Raw genomic sequence first — 17,200 nt, forward strand, 5'->3', positions numbered from 1 at the left:
CACTTTTGCTCAATAAAAGGTAGGCACTATCTGTATTGCATATGAATCTTTAGTGATTTAGAAGATGGAATGGGTCACAATGTCCTATTCTTGTCTTGTCCATGCTTGTGTGGTTTGATTTCTAGGAACACCTATTGCTAATGTAGCACAAAAAGAAGGTTTAGGTTTGTAAAGATAAGTGTGGGTTTTTTCTAGTTTGTGTTGCTGTAACACTAAGTGAATGAATTGATAGTTTCAATTTTATTTTAACAAAGAGGAATGGTACTTTGTAAATTAGTAAATTACTAGGGCTATGAATATCTTGGCAAAAAATTACAACTTTTGTGACACATTAGAAAACAACTAAAACAAAGAATATTCAATTCACTGATCAATTTTTGAAGGGAAAAATGTTTTGCTGCTGTTAGGCTTAAAGTGCATTGTGCCATTGTCTTTGTGTTTGTCAGCTTCATTTTTCTTTTGAGGGGATGGAGTGAGTTGTATGCAGCTTCTAATGATACACAGTGGGCTGTTAAAATGATTAAATTAATTTAAAGGGCAGGGAGAAAAATATTTGAGTGGTTGTAAAATGGAGAGTTAAAAATAATACAGCAAGAACTGAAGGAAGTCTAAGGGAGACTAGAGAAATTTATTTGAATTGATAGGTAAATCAGAAAAAAGAAGGGGAGAGCAGAATAGTTAGGAAGGCTAGTTATGGGAGGAGATGAAACTGAAAACAAGCATGAAGGATCCATAGGGTTTTACACTGACTGTCGAAATGTAATGCTGAAGTAAAACTTGTAGGTGCCAAACTTAGAGGCATCATTTTTTGGTTTGGTGGGGTTTTCTTGTTGTTGTTGTTGTTTTTTTTTCCTCCTAAACTAAAGTGTGCATACTTAACTCCTGAGGAGCAAACATCTAGATGTGGTAGATTCATAGCTGCCATGGTTAGGTTTTGTGGTCTACTCTAAATATAATTCTCTTATCATGTTTTTAGATTAATTTTATTTACATGCATATATATTCATAGATATGTTCTCTTGCATATTCACTGTCTTTTTCTAGACTTTTTCTTTTCCCCCCAAAGAGGGGGGAGCTGGGTAAACCAAGGTGAATAAAAAAGAATTATCTAGGTAAATTCCAGTTGGAGTTAAAAAGCTGCACTGGGCTGTCTTGCCCATTACTATATCTTTATTCCTTCTGTCTATTCCTCAAACACTATTTTTATTTAACGTATTTTTGGCAGCCACCTCACTGTCCAGAAATTTGCTGCTGCCCACTCAATGAGAGGGAACATCTAACCTTGTTAGAGTGTGTTTGAGGATTGATGTTCTCCTGGTAGCTGTAGTCCAGCTCTTGCCAGCTGTTCCTTAGAACTTGAAAAGTTGTGTTTGCTACACCTCAAGGGCTGAGCCCTCAAAATCATCCCCTTTCCCGCACCCCAGCCATTGTAGTACTCTTCCTCTGGTTTGGAATTGTTTGTAGTATGTGGAAAATATGATAAATAAAAATAATATCATTTGGAGTTGATTAACATGGCTTACTCCTTGCAAAGCTGATGCCTCCTCCCATTTTTGATGTGGAGTATTAATGTGAGTAGAACGGCCTCGTTAATAAAACACATCTAGACTGGAGCTTGGCATTTGCTAATGAGAGTCTTGGGAGCAGGGAGGAGTGTGCCAGGGCATTACCAAAGGGGAACCAGGGCTGGGCACTGGTGGCTACTCAAAAGATGGACTGGGTGCTAACTCAACAGTGTAGATGTCAGCAGCAGTATCCAGCGTGGCATGAGGCAGAGGAGTAATTGAGAGGCTGACCTGAGACTGGATGTTGGAGGTCTAAGGAGGATCTCAGCATGACAGTTTGGAGGAACTGAGAATTCTGTATTGGATGGCTTGATTGGGAAGAGATTTGAAGCAGGATGGGAAGTTGGGATGGAAGGGATGGCAAGTATTTATGATAGAACAGCGAAGGATGGGGCAGCTGGAAAGATGGGTATGAGAGACTAAGTGGCTGACAGGGGAGTATGGGGCTTAAACTTGAGGATGGAATACATCTGAAATGGAGTTAATTTGGAGGATTGAGGATCTAGTGTGGTTTGGAGAGGGTCTCTGGGGCAGGAAGAGTGTGGAACTGGGGTTGAGAGGGCAAGGACCTAGGGAAGGAGAGGTGGAGATGGAACTGTGAGGTCTCCAGGGGTGAAGGTGAAGGCTTTCTAACCTGGGGCACAGGTTATTTTTTCCTCACTCCTTCCAGTTGTGGCCAATGACGCTGGGAGGAACAGATGGATCCAGTCGATTAATACATGGCTCTGTGGCTAGTGTCACCGCTGTAACTGGTTTTTTTTTGACAATGGAATGGCCTATACAGCACCGAGCTTGTTGACATCAAATGGGAGACACCTCTCTCAAAGGGGGAAGAAGGTTCTTGCCCAGGAGATTGCGGGGCTGATTGACAGGGCTTTAAACTAGATGTGAAGGGGGAGGGGGGATAATAATATCAGGCTTGTCTGCAACAAGCTGTGGGATATCACGTCAGGGTTAGAGGGACGGGGTGCTAGTAAGGGCCTTCAGCCTGTTGCCCTGAGGCAGGCTGGTGATGCTGCACTGCAGTCAAAGTCTTATGGAGGTAAGCCAGCAGCTCCTGAGGTAGTTGAAGTCAACAGAGAAACACTTGTGAGACACCTCAAGGGCTGTTCCTGTAAGAAAGTGGCACAGCCAACAGCCCAGCTGAAGTGCCTCTACACAAATGCATGCAGCACAGGCAACAAACAGGAGTTAGAAGCTACTGTGCTGCTGGAAAGATATGATACAGTGGCCATCACTGAAAGCCAGTGGGATGAACCCTATGACTGAAGTGTGGCTATTGAGGGTTACAAGCTGTTCAGAAAGGACAGGCGAGGAAGGAGGGACAGGCGAGGAAGGAGGGACGGAGGTGTTGCCCTCTATGTTAAGGAATGGATAGAGAGTGAGGAGATGTCCCTAAAGCCCTCCCTGGGGTCAGATGAAGTTGAGAGTTTATGGGTGGGCAGGTCAATGTGAGGGACATTGTTGTGGGAGTTCATTACAGGCCACCTGATCAGGATGGGGAAGTTGATGAGGCCTTTTACAGTCAGCTGAAAGTAGCCTCGCAATCACAGGGCTTAGTTCTCATGGGGGACTTCAGTCACCCTGATATCTGCTGGGAAGGCTACATATCCAGGCATGTACAGGCCAGGAGGTTCTTCCAGTGTATTGATGATGACTTCTTGACTCAGGTGGTGGAGGAGCCAATGAGAGATGCACTACTGGACCTAGTTCTGACAAAGAGGGACTGATGGAGGACATTAAGGTTGGGGGCAGCCTTGGCTGCAGTGATCATGAAAAGTGCCGAGGGAGCTGGCAGAAGTTGTTGCTGGGCCGCTCTCCATCATCTTTGAAAGGTCCTGGAGAACAGGTGAGGTGCCCGAGGACTGGAGGAAAGCCTATGTCTTCAAAAAGGGCATGGAGGACCCAGGAAACTACAGGCCGGTCAGCCTCACCTCCAACCCTGGAAAGATGATGGAACAGCTCATTCTGGGCATCATCTCAAAGCATATGGAGGAAAAGAAAGCTATCAGAAGTAGTCAACACGGATTCACCAAGGGGAAATCATGTCTGACTAACCTAATAGCCTTCTACGATGGCATGAGTGGATGGATAGAATAGGGGAGGGTGGTGGAAGTTGTCTACCTTGACTTTAGCAAGGCTTTTGACAGTCTCCCCCAGCATCCTCATAGGGAAGCTTAGAAAGTGTGGGTTAGATGAATGGACAGTGAGATGGATTGAAAACTGGCTGAAAGACAGAGCTCAGAGGGTCGTGATAAGGGGCACAGAATCTAGTTGGAGGTCTGTAACAAGTGGTGTTCCCCAGGGGTCAGTACTGGGTCCAGTCCTCTTCAATATTTTCGTCAATGACCTGGATGAAGCAATGGAATGTACCCTCAGCAAGTTTGCTGATGATACAAAACTGGGAGGGATGGCTGACACACCAGAAGGCTGTGCCGCCATACAGCGAGACCTGGACAGGCTGGAGAGTTGGGCAGAGAGGAACCTGATGAAATTCAACAAAGACAAGTGTAGGGTGCTGCACCTGGGCAGGAGTAACCCCCTGCACCAGTACAGGTTGGGGGCTGACCTGCTGGAGAGCTGCTCTGAGGAAAAAGACCTGGGAGTCCTGGTGGACAACAGGATGACCATGAGCCAGCAATGTGCCCTTGTGGCCAAGAAGACCAATGGCATCCTGGGGTGCATCAGGAAGAGTGGGACCAGCAGGTCGAGGGAGGTCATCCTCCCCCTCTACTCTGCCCTGGGGAGGCACCATCTGGAGCACTGGGTCCAGTTCTGAGTTCCCCGGTTCAAGAAGGACAGGGAACTGCTGGAGGGGGTACAGCAGAGGGCTACAAAGATGATGAGGGGCCTGGAGCATCTCTCTTATGAGGAGAGGCTGAGGGACTTGGGTCTTTTTAGTCTGGAGAAGAGAAGACTGAGGGGGGATCTGATCAACTCCTATAAATACTTAAAGGGAGGGTGTTAAGAGGATGGGGCCGGTCTTTTTTCAGTGGTGCCCAGGGATAGGACAAGAGGAAATGGGCACAAACTTGTACATAAGTTCCATCTAAATGTGAGGATGAACTTCTTTGAGGGTACAGCCTCACAGGAACAGGCTGCCCAGGGAGGTGGTGGAGTCTCCGTCTTTGGAGACATTCAAAACTCGCCTGGACACGTTCCTGTGCAACCTGCTCTGGGTGGACCTGCTTTGGCAGGGGGGTTGGACTAGATGTTCTCCAGAGGTCCCTTCCAACCCCATATCATTTTGTGATTCTATGTGCCCAAAATATCTCCAACCAGGATTCACTTTGGTGTTGAGAACAGATGCCCATGTCCTTCATTATCACATCATACGGTAGTCTTATGACAGAGATGGCTTTCAGAGACACAATGGGCAGTCAAGTATCAGACTTCCTATTGTCTTTCTTACAGACCATCTCTGGAGATGTTTTTCTTTGGTTTTGATTCTGTCCAAAGTACCTGAATTTAGTCTCATCTTAGACTTAATTTGATTTTCTACCCTGCACTGACAACTTTGTTGTTATTTTTGTGTTCTTATTCAGGTCTACTCAAGGAAGTAGAATTTTTAGCAAAAGAGAAATTAGAGCTTCAGTGTCAGGCAGAAAAGGACCATTCCAACTTACGCTCTCAAATAAGAGTTTTGGAGGTGGAACTGGAAGAACAGCTGCATAGTAATCAAGATCTAGCTACACAGTTATCAGTGGTTGCTGAATTGGAACAGCAAGTTCAAGTTCTTGAAAAACAGCTTAAAAAACAGCGGCAATTCATGGATGTAAGCAAGCTTGGTACCACATTTTCATCGTTTTGGATGTGATAAGTACTCCTCCTAGTTTGTGACTGAGACTTGGAAGATGCTTCCTAAAATAGGATTCTTCCCTTTTTGTTTGAAACTAAGACCTTGGTATTATAGTCTTGTAAAAGGAAAAAAAAAAAAGGTAGTTTCTTAATTTCCTTTTTGTAGTATTACAGGATCATTTTTGTCCTTTTTATTACTTTCTAATGGTAGTCTGTGTGTACATTGGAGTAAAAAAGTTGTGGTTTTTTTATTTTACCTGTAATTTTAGCAATACTTTCAGGACTACTATGCTGACTTACAAATAACTAACACCTTTTAGTTTCTTCACCACAAAAACAAACGCCAAATTTTTCTTGTACTCAATATTTTAATGAAATGCAAAGGTTCTTAAAAAAGATTTTTCATTATCTCTGGCTGCATTTACAGGAGCAAGCTATAGAAAGGGAACATGAACGTGATGATTTTCAGCAGGAAATTCAGAAACTGGAAGAACAGTTAAAACTTTCAGCAAAATCTCAGACTTCAGGAGAGCCCAGAGAGTATAGGGTGAGTAAAATCACACTTAATGGCCAAAGGAGTTTGGTTACTGCAATTAAATACCATAACCTGTATTGTCTTGAGGGACTGGCTCTTGAGAGATTTTTTTTTTTTTTTAATTTTTTTTCTTAGTTGTCACCCAGAGAGCAGATATTTCCCCAGATGACTGGTCTACGTTTAGGCAGTGAGAGTGTACTTATTTCTTATGGAGATGGAAAGAAGTGTTTTATTTGCATTACAGTAAAGTTTCACAGCCTATGAGTCTGGTTTAAATTAACTGAGGAGGACAACAATACAGACACTCTGCTATACAAAGCACACCTGAGGGATGACTTCTGGGTTCTAAATATGTCTAATTTTTCCAGCTATTCAGTTGAAATAAGAGATGTTCTTTGTCTGCATGCCTTGTCCTATTTAAGTTTATAAATCGGTCCTCTTTTTCATGTTCATTTGTTTGATGCTTGGTTTCAAAGATTAACTTCTTTTTTGTGTTTTGTTTTTTTTGGTGTTGCTGTTGTGTTTTTTCACATAAATGAACATTATCCAGAACTATGAATTGATTCTACAGGTATGGAAAACAGCATGAACATCTCTTGAACTTTTCTTTCCTTTTCCTTTCCATCCCTTCTATTAGTTAGATCTACTTCAGCTTTTTTTCCTGTTCTTGATATGTCAAGGCTTGACTGAGAGACAAGAATACATGTTTTAGGGTGACAGTGCAGGGAGTGAGGAACAGCTTTCAGTTTAATTTCCTGCACATAAGTGCTTCATTCTTATGCTTATTGCTCAGATTTATTACAGGCAGTTACTTACTGTAAAAGAGCTACAGGACAAGTAGAGGTTTGGAGTATGAAACAAAGATAAAAACTGCCTTAGCCTTCAGCTTCTGTTTGTGGCCCTGCTCTTAACAAAACTTCAATGTGTGTACTACTTAATTTAATTTACATCAATTCACTTTTGTACAGTTTGTGAAATTGTGTACCTTGGTGTTAGAGAAGCAAATCTTGCAGTAACTGTATCTTTGATAAAGTGAATTATCTGTGCTGCAAGGGCATCTGATTGTCACTTGCTTTCTGTGACCTCTGATTAGGCCTTCTGTAAGCTTTCATTAGGCTTTTTAAGAAGTAGTATCATTCTGCATCAGTCTTGGCCTCTCATTAGCATAAATGCCATTATCTGGCATTAAGATTTATGGAGTACATCACAAAGGTAGCCTAGGTGTTATTTACACTGTGGCAAAGATCAGAAAAAGAACGGCAAAGATTTTTGTTTCGAAGGCCATATTACTTGTTGAAGATCTGTTTGTACCCAGAAGATATACCTCTGTGGCAGCCTTGGGCATACAGAATCGTAAAGGATGTATGTTAGGTTATTCAAAATATGTCAAACTGTTAAGACCATAGCTTGCTTTCTATGCAAGACGTTAGGTGGATGACAGTTATTAGTGGGCTTGTGGCTTAGTAAAGAGAAATATCTGAAAAAATTAAGACTACCTGCTGTAACTTTGCAACCTCTCTTACAAAGGATTAAAACTTAATTGGAGAAAAGTACACAAGATAACTAAGCAAGTGACATTTGTGGGTAGGGTGAGGTATGCACACAATTTGTGCCAAAAGAAAACGTCAGGATTTAGACAGTTCTTGTACAGTTGTTTAATGCAGCTGTAATGTCAGTAATTGCTTAACTCCGAAACAAATAAGTTCAATTTCTGCATGTGGGAGTTCATAGTTTTTCTCTCTGCTGTTCTGTAGGCTCAAGGTACATGTGAGTGGGATTATTTTGTGAAAAGAGTGCTGACTGGTACTGGGAGCTACCACCTGAGAGTATGCCGTGAGGGTGAAGGTTGTGAAAGTGTTTTCTTAGCTACAGAATTGCAGCACTAGCTTTCTAGCAACATGGTGTTAAAAAACATGCTTTTCATGTGTAAAGTATCATAGTTTCTGGGATTCTGATGCCAAAATTTTGTAGCATTAGAAAGTATTAGACTTCTAAAATATCTTTCTATACTGAAAAGCTGTACGTAACAGTTGATTAATTGCTGATGGGAAAGGAATAAGATATATACAGAATTAAGGAAATGTATATGTGCCTGTAAGCAGTTGAAAATGTAATGTTAATCACTTTTGGTATTCCTAACTAGTCTGTGATGCTCTCCATGCTTATTAATTTGACTAAATTAACTCTATAGAGAGTTTTTTTGCTTTAGTAATATCTGCACAATACTTTGGAGATCTAAAGCTCTATATTAATACAAAGGATTTTTCTTTTATAATATTGAAGTGAAATTTGCATAAATTCAGATACTTATTGATGAACAAAGCATTTATTTTGTAAAATCTCATATTCCTTGCTGAATGGTATTGAGCAAATTTTTTCTCCTATAGAAGGTTTCCCATTGCTTTCCTATCCGAGCTTGCTTTATGATTTTATAACTTCTGATGTAGTCTGTCTGTCATATGTGGTTCTTTCCTATCTCTGTTATGCGCCAAAGCTCCTGGCCTTGCCTTCATTTTAATTACTGGGATGAATGAGTGACTGTTTTCCTGCAGCTCTGTGCATGATTGGATCTTAGTGAGCTCAAATGCAAAATTGTTATCCTCCTCATTATTGAAGCGATTTTTTGGAAAATGAGTACCTGTTCTATGTTGACTACTGTTACTTCTCTCATTTGTAGGCATTGAGTATGTTACGTTGCATATTTGTCATTCAATTCTTAGTAGCTTCCTTTAAACTGGAATTCCTTGATGTAATGGAAGAGGTTTCTGAAGTTACATAAATGCATCCAATGTGTATTTAAGAGCTGCTGCACTTGGAAAACAAGATTTCATGAAGTTACTTTTTCATCTTTTCTGTCCACATTTGGTTTTATTTCCATCTGTGATTTTAGCATACTAAAGTCCTTAGTATAACTCCACCTGCTTTGCCATGGAACTACTCTTGCTTCCAATTGGGTTAGCAAACCCAATATATATAGCAATGTATATATAATATAATATAGCAATATTACCTGAATATCTGTATAATGTGATTTCTGTATAGGTAGAATCCTTGCAAGCAGAAATAAAAGGGAAGATGGACGATTACAATAAGCTGTTATTAGAAAAGGAGCAAAAACACCAAGAAATTGCAACTCGTGATAAAGAGGTAGAAAAACTGGTGGCACAGATACAAGAACTGGAGCACAGCAGTACTGAAGTCTCAAAGACTGTACGTTACTTGGAACAACAACTGCAAAAAATGAAGAAAGTGGAAACAGAATTAAAACAAGTAATTTTAAAATACTTATTTAAATGGGAGTGGCATTGTGCGCACAGTGTCTTCATGGGGGATATCAATGACTGCGTTAGTGTTGTTTTGAGACTATACCTGGCACCTAGTGCTGAGTTAAACTGTTGTACCAAGGGCAGGTATCACAGCCACGGTTTTAAACAAACTCTGGTTTTACAAACTATAAGCCTACTTCCTGCTTTTTGACAGTTGTCATGTTTACATGGATCGGAGCTGCTGTTTTGCTTCTCTGGGAGTTCCTGAGAAGATAGTGTTATTGAATATTAACCATAATATTCAATAAATAACTGTGTTTAAAATCATGTTATCTTAATTGGTAGCTCTTCTTGCTATGTGCCTTTGGAGCCAGATCTGTTTGCCATACTCTGAAATGTTTTGCTGCTACTGCAGATTGAATCACAGCTTAGAGTTAAGAATTACGTTCCATTTAGCAAAAGTATTTGTCTTTTGCCAAACATCTCAGTAACCTTTTCTGTCGTCTTAAACTATATGTTTCAGTTTCCTCCCAGCAATTTTCCTTGGTTAAATATTGTTGGTGTGTCTGTCAAGTTTGAAGATTTGATAATAGCGTGGTCTAAACTAAATTTATTAGTTTAATTGCTAATTCTGTAAATATTTGATTATTTTTCATTTTAAAAATATCGAACAAAATATTGTTTTGTTTTAGCTTCAACTAACATGATATAGACCAGCCAGTCTTAATTTATTAGGTACTATTATTCCTATCTAATTGGCATTTGTGAGATTGCATCTGGAGACCTGCTTGGTTTTGGAATTCCATGTACAAGAAAGACATTGGTGTACTGAACAAGTCTAGCAAAGGACCATCAAGGTGGTCAGGGGCTGGAGCAAATGATTTTTGAGGGGAGGCTGAGAGAACAGGGTTTGTTTAGCTTTGTGGAGACCTTATTGTTGCCTACAACCACATAATATGGTTACAGAGAAAATGGAGTCAGACTTGGAGGTGCACAGTGAAAGGATGAGAATATGAGTATAAACCGCAACAAGGGAAATTCCAATTAAACGGTAGGGGAAAATGGTCATACTGGGGGCAGTGTTGAAAAACGGGCTCAGAGTGGCAATAGTCCCAAGTTGGTCTGCTCTGAATCAGAGGCTGGACCAGAGAGCTCTAGAGACCCTTCCCAGCTTAATCTATTTTATGATTTTTTTTATATCCAAACATACAAAAGCCATGCGCAATAGCTTTCTGTCTGGCTTGCCTTGGAGTGGATGGAGATGGTGATACTGTTGTGGGCAAGTTGCTCCTTTCTCTGAAAACTTAGCTTTCTGTTAAACAGAGTTTCTTTATAAATATAAGTTCAAAATGTTCTTTTAGCTGTCTGAATATGCCAATATTTTGGTCCTTCTTAAAAATCCTAAATAAGCCAAATTCAGACTTTTTTTTGTTGGTTTCCCCCCCCCCCCAAGAAACTAATTCATCGGTTCTATTCAATTTGCCAACTCTAGGCATTGTAATAGCTTGTCTTGAAGCAATTTCATGCAGTAAATAAGTGCCAGTGGAGTTCTAAGAATAATTGCATGCCATGAAATTTTTCTGTAAAAATACACTTGATGGCAATTACGGATTATTATTGTCCCCCAAATTCCGACATACAAAAAGTGTAGGTGTTGCAAATAATGGAGACTAATAAGAAATATGTCTGAAAGAGTAATTTTGAATATGGAACAGTATCTTTTTGCAAAGAATATTGACTAAACTCACAGCTAGCAGATCCATTTATCCTGCTGTCATGTGCATGGAGCAGGTCTTTGTTTTTACCTAGTCCAGTTTCTTTCAGTTGTTTAGGTGGTTGATATGGAACATTGATGATCTGGGTAGGGTTGTGCTGGGAGGATTGCTCATCCTTTGGCTTGAGGTCTTAAAAATGGGGCTCGTTTTAGGGAGGCTGCGATCCTATGGATTTTGGTATCAGTGAAAGAAGGTAGAGCGTTAGACTGTGTCTGTGTGGGCAGGTTTTACAGTGAAGGTGCATTACATAAAGCTCTGATTTTTGCCTGAGTTGCCGCTTGTTTTTGCTCAGTCACTGCAGCAACCTCAGAACACAGCAACCAGAGAGGGCTAGGAGAAACTTCACTCCTGTGCCGAGTGTGGTGCAGGCGCCAGGAGCCACGGCACACTGGAAGCTCTGCTGTCCAGTAATGCAGGAACATCTGAGGTAGGGCAGCCCAGTTCTGCAGGAATCCGGTTTTGCACGTTGTTCTTTTGTCAGTTATCAAGATGACCAGATAATGTTTCATTTTTAGCTGATATAAAACAAAAGAAGGCTCTTTTGTTGCCTGTTGTTAGTGTGTCCTTTCACGCAAGGGAGCAGGACACCCGAGGGGCTGGTTAGTATCGTAGGTTTCTTGTGGCAGCAAGAAGAGTTTTCATTTTTCCCTTCAGGAAAAACAAAATTATTTCTGTGATAGGTGCTTTCCTACCCAAAAAAAGTGCAGGTGATGCTTTCATAATTATTACATTTTTTTTTATCCTGCCAGTGATATTGGGTGTGAATGACACAGCTGTGTACCCTAACTGGCTGTCTCCCCTAGAATCTCCTTTCCTCTTGTGTGCTGTGTGTGCCTGGGCTGCCCTCAGAGCTGGCCAGAAAGCCAGCGGGGGCTGGCTGGGTGACAGTGGGTGAAAATCAGGTGACCTAGTTAGTGTGGACGTGAACTGCTTTAAATACCTGTCGTTGGGCATGCTGTTTTGATACTGCGATACAGCATTAACTTTGTAATTTATTTTTCATTTTTTAATTGATGCTTCTTTCATTTTAAGAACAGAAGATACTATATATGTACTCTGAGTTTTAGTTCTCTTTGATTAGAGAAAAGATGGTTAAATTTTACATTATTTTTTGGCAAATTATGAGTCTAAAGTAACCCTTCTGTTAGAGATGTGTGTATTGAGCTATGGAGAGAATAATGTTGAACAGCAAAGGCAGTTACTGCTTTAGATTTCTTGTCCAATTTTCCTTTATTGTATTAAGTACAGATATGTATGCCTGCTGTTCGGACAACTCTCCAAGTGAAGCTTCCTCCTTGGACTGACCCAGATCCTGAGAAGGACTGTGAGAGAAAGAGGACCAAAGGAGAAGTTTCTAAAATAAATAAGTAAAACTGTGGTAGCTGGACAGACCACGGATCTGACAGAAACTTAGTGTTGGTGCTTCAGATTCTGACTTACCATGAAGTATTTGTAGTAGGTTTTTGATGTACTTAAAACTCTACATCTCTTAAAGTAAACTAAGTCTCCACCTCTTAAATTTAGCTTGGTAAATGTATGGTATCATAATAAATTTGGAAATGGCTACAAGAACAAGATGTTTATATTATTAAACATATAAACCACTTTGTAATTGAGAAATTATAGTATAACACTGAATGCTAAACTTTCTTAAGTTTTAAACTTGGGGTAGGAAAAATAAAGGGGTAAAAACTTAAGTGAGCTAAAAAGCATTCATTTTGCATTCCTATTTCTTTATAGGCCATTGGGATTATGTACTTTTTCTTCTTGTTCTGGGACTTGTCAGGGATGATGATGAAGTATTTTTGGCAGGATTGTTCTGGTTAGGTGGATATGTATATTGACAACAATTACTTTTAACATACAAAAAAAATATTTTGCAGGATAAAGAGGCATTGCAACAGCAACAGTACAATAACCTCATTCAGATCTCTGCTCTACAGTCCAAATTGGATGAAGCAAGGCACAGAGTACCAGCAGATGGCAGTTCTGACCCAGGACTAAAGGAGCAGCTACAAGCAGAGCAGGAAGCACTTCAGGGAAAGGAGAGAGAGGTGAGAATTTTGGTAGGGTCCTGTGAAATTTTGAGTAACTGACATAATTGCGGAAACATTTTGTGCAAACTTGTAGCTGGGAATTTTAGAATTCAAAAACCTAGTGACTAACGTTGTAGTAAATGTGTCTTCTTACCCAGTATTCTCTATGCTTTGGTGTTAACTAACCTTCCTTTTTCTTGCTTTTCTTTTTGTCGTACCCCTGTCCGTCTCCCCTCCCACTGGAAACTGTCTTGTGATGATTCATATCCACTTTGAGACTGATCAGTATCTGTTGTAAATTGATTTTTTTCTTTCCTTCCAAAGTTGAAATGAAGCGGAAGCAGTTATATTGTTTGACTTTGAGAGTGAGCAATGATTCCTTTAAGAACAGAAGGGACCATTACCCATAATGGTGTCATCTGACCTTCTCTGTTTTGTGAGCCAGAGAATGTTAGCGATGAGTACTTGTGTCAAGCTAAGCTGAAATGCAGTGTAATTGTTCACATTATTTAGAACTTTTATTGGATTTACACACACAGATACATACATACATACATACACACACCCCTGCTTAATGTTTATGTAATATTATGTAATTATTATAGTATCTGTATATATCTGTAACATAGAGTCCTGTTTAGGATGTGCAAGGAAGAAAAGCGTGGGTGATCCTCCAGTTAATTGTACACCATTGTTTCAAGAACAGTAAGATAATTTCTTACAGATGGAACTTCCAAGTCTCTTACGAAGTCTGACTTCAGGAGCCCACTAAGCCTTTTTCATTCCCAAAACCCCTCTTCCTTGCTACCCACTAAGGCAAGAGATGATAAAACCCGTGAGTGGCAAGATCACAGTGTTTCCAAATAGCTCTTTGCTTTAAAACAGCTACAAACATAGAAATGTGTAGTTATTGACTCTTCTGCAGGTTGATGGAGTCCATGCTCAGAACTTTTTTGATTGCTATGTTACTGGGATTAGTACTGTAGTGTTATTTCTGTCTTCTAGGAGGAGGAGAATGGTGATAGTGTTAACTGCTTGTGATTGCATTAGATATCAACTGCTAACATGTCTCCTATTGTTATGCCAAATTACATCTGTGGTCAAGCCTTCATTGTTCAGAACAGAGAGTAACATATCTTTTATGAGCAGTTAGGTGTTTTTAGAAGAAAATGAACAACCATCTTTGCATTACTTATCAGGTTTTGCAGCTGAGGAGCTGGAACACTGCTTCTTATTTTATGCCTCAAGTATTTTATTAACACAAATTGATTAGGGAGAGTTTAAATCATGGAATTTGCTGAAGTTACTTGCTCTCAGTGAACAAGGTGATGAAGTTTTATCTTCTCTGCTTAAATAACAGGACTTAATTGAAATAACTATGCATTTTCTTCTTTTTTAGATTGCCAGCTTGTTAGACCAACTAGAACAATATAAAGATAATTTGATCAGTAAAAACAAGGAAATATTTCAGCTGAACTTGCAGTTAGAGATGCAAAAAAACCTTAGCACTTCCAGCATCAGCCAGCTTCAGTTAGAGAATGCACAGTTGAAGGTAGGTTTCCTTAGCCTTAGTGTGCATGAGCTAAAACTTCAGAGACCTCTGTTTATGAGTGTTGTGGTCTTCATCTCTTGATGTTATAAACAGATACTTAGTTTTGTTTCTGTTGTCAAGGGAATATTGGATTACTGTTACCAGGCTAGTGCTGGTTATCGTAGAACAAAAAGCACCCAATACTCTAGATTCATGTTTATGGCATTATCCTCTGCAGTCATTTGATTTAAATAAAAAGCTTATCTTTTTACTGGTCCTAACAACTACGGTGTTGTCATTTAGTAGACACTATACAGTTTTGTGTGTGTTCCTGACCTCTACAGCCATAGCAAGTGTTGTAAGTTAGAAAACTGGTTGGTTGTCGATCTGGCAACTAGCGTATTCATCTCTTGAAAGCTGAGAAATGTTGTGGCAATCTAATCCAGTGGTACAAATCTAAACAAAGTAGCTGCGGTTATGTTCTTGAGTTCTATAACATTATAGTAAGGAGGGGAATGTTTAAATAAAGCCCTTGGTTCTCTTCTGCCATTAGGTTGGAAGAGAAAGTAAGTCCTTTCTAATGAGATTGCTGGTTTTTCTGATCAGGAGGACCTAGCAAAACTTCATGTGAAGCAAAATCAGGACCTGAGTATTACTGATTCCTCAGCGTTGTCATTCCCACAAGCACTACTTAAAGAGAAGAATCAAGAAATTGATCACTTGAATGAGCAGATGAAGAGGCTGCAGCACGACCTAGAGAATAATATGGAGAATAAAGTAAGAATACTTCCTATATGTTTATTGCTTGATTTTGAGGGAAGCATGCTATACAAATTCTTACTGTAAGTGAAATGTATTTGATAATTCTCTTAGGAAAGTAGAGAGTATTCTGAGTAGCTACCAGCTGAAGCGTGCAATTCTTCCTGCTGTTAAATGTGAATTAATGCTTGCATGATTCGGAAGAAAAATGTAATTTAAACTCTATGTACAATATTAATTCTGCCTACATACAGTAATATTCAGATGTTATCCTTTTGCTTAGGTTGTGGAAGACCAAAAATCTGAAATTAAAGAACTCAGATCACTTGTTGAGCACCTTCACAGTGACCAGGAAAGGCTGTGTAAGGACAAAGATGAAGAGGTAGAACAACTCCATGGAGTAATTGAGAAGCTTCAAAAAGAGCTGGCACAATTTGGACCATTATGTCATGAAGTTAGTGACAACCAAGATGATTTCTATCAACTTACATTGGGAAAGCCAGTGGAAAACCTTCAGAATGAGTTGAGAAAGGGACTGGTAGATTGTCAGGGTGATATTGATCCAAACAGAACATTGCAGCTCTCCAAAGTGAGAGAACTTCAGGAGGAACTAGAGCTTGTCTCAGCTGCTAGAGAAGCTCTTCAGCAGCAACTGGAAGAGAAGGAATCACAGTTCAAAATGGAAGTGGAAATTTTGGAGAAAAAATGCCAAAAATTACGAGAGTCATCAGAGCAGCATGTTGCAGAGCTAGCCGCTCTGAGAATACAGTACAACATACTTCAGGAAGAGTACAGCCTTTTCCAAACACATTTTTCTCATAGAGAGGTTGAAACAAGGATGACATTTTCTCGTGTTCAAGAACTTAAAGATACTGTGAGAGAAAGGGAAACAAATCTTCTAGAGAGAGATATGCAAATGAAGAGAATGGCAGATCAGAGAGAAGCCAAGGCAGCCAAGTTACAGCACTTTACAAAAGAGGCAGCAGAGCTTCAAACTGAGTTGGAAAAGAGTGATGCAAGTCAGGCTCAAGATGTTTGTAGTCTTCAGTTGGAAGTTTCTAGGCTTGATTACCAGGTGCAAGCACTGAATCAGAAAGAAGTAGGTTATCAGAAAGAAATCAATGATCTGCGAGGTAGCACTGCAAAACTGAAAGATCAAAATGAGGCATATGTGAAAGAGCTTGAAGCCTTACAATTGGAAAGAGGTGAACTTATTTCACAGTTGGAGTCGTACAAGCCAAAGGAGCAACTTGATCATGAAGAGACTAACTTTCTCAAGCCGTTCTGCCAGAGAGAAAGAAAAGGCAAAGCCCTTAAAGAAGGAATGGAGGAATTGGAAGAACTGAAAGCAAATGTTGATAAGTCATTTGCAGTACTGGCCTCCCCTACTGATAAACTGGTATGTGATTTGGTTTTTAGTAGTATTATTTGTTTTTTAAAATAATCCCATTTTATGTGTCATATAAACCTCTACAGCTTATCCTTTTTAGTGCTGTAAGGAAAAGGTGAAAGTGAATACTGTGGCATAAAAACAACTGTGTCGAGTCAGTTGAAGAGTCTGTCTGTGTGTAGCTTCTTCAGCAGTAGCTAGATGTGGATGCCTGGAATGACTAAGAACAGGGCAAGCACGTGTGGAAACATAATCCAGTAGGTTTTTCTGAGCTGGATATGATTTTGGCCACATCTTAAGATATGTATTGGGTGTAGATGGCAAGGTGTTGGCAGTGGGGGAGCTGTAGGTAGGAATCACGGAGAAAAGGCTGAGGCTGCTCCATGCTGGGCACAGCTGGTTCCACCGCAAAGCCCATCAGCCATGTGCATGGCACTGCTGCAAAAATGTGTTTAAGAAAGGGCAAAACGCTGCATGACCAGTAAGGAGTGAAGGAGAAAAAGTGTGAAAAACAGCCCATGGGAGATACCATGCTAGAACAAATA

The 17,200-nt window shown here is 40.1% G+C and overlaps 1 protein-coding gene across 1 annotated transcript in view; it reads left to right on the forward strand.

Moving 5' to 3' along the window:
* Nucleotides 1-17,200, forward strand: part of PCNT (pericentrin) — a 125,930-nt gene that overhangs the window by 71,384 nt on the left and 37,346 nt on the right. The window contains exons 30-37 of the mRNA XM_074145920.1: nucleotides 5,111-5,340; nucleotides 5,791-5,910; nucleotides 6,449-6,469; nucleotides 8,941-9,168; nucleotides 12,823-12,993; nucleotides 14,375-14,527; nucleotides 15,113-15,283; nucleotides 15,549-16,664. Of these exons, the coding sequence (XP_074002021.1) occupies nucleotides 5,111-5,340; nucleotides 5,791-5,910; nucleotides 6,449-6,469; nucleotides 8,941-9,168; nucleotides 12,823-12,993; nucleotides 14,375-14,527; nucleotides 15,113-15,283; nucleotides 15,549-16,664 (2,210 nt within the window). The remainder of the gene's footprint in view (nucleotides 1-5,110; nucleotides 5,341-5,790; nucleotides 5,911-6,448; nucleotides 6,470-8,940; nucleotides 9,169-12,822; nucleotides 12,994-14,374; nucleotides 14,528-15,112; nucleotides 15,284-15,548; nucleotides 16,665-17,200) is intronic.

This window comes from Numenius arquata, chromosome 3, assembly GCF_964106895.1.
Source record: "Numenius arquata chromosome 3, bNumArq3.hap1.1, whole genome shotgun sequence".
Classification (NCBI taxonomy): Eukaryota; Metazoa; Chordata; class Aves; order Charadriiformes; family Scolopacidae; genus Numenius; species Numenius arquata.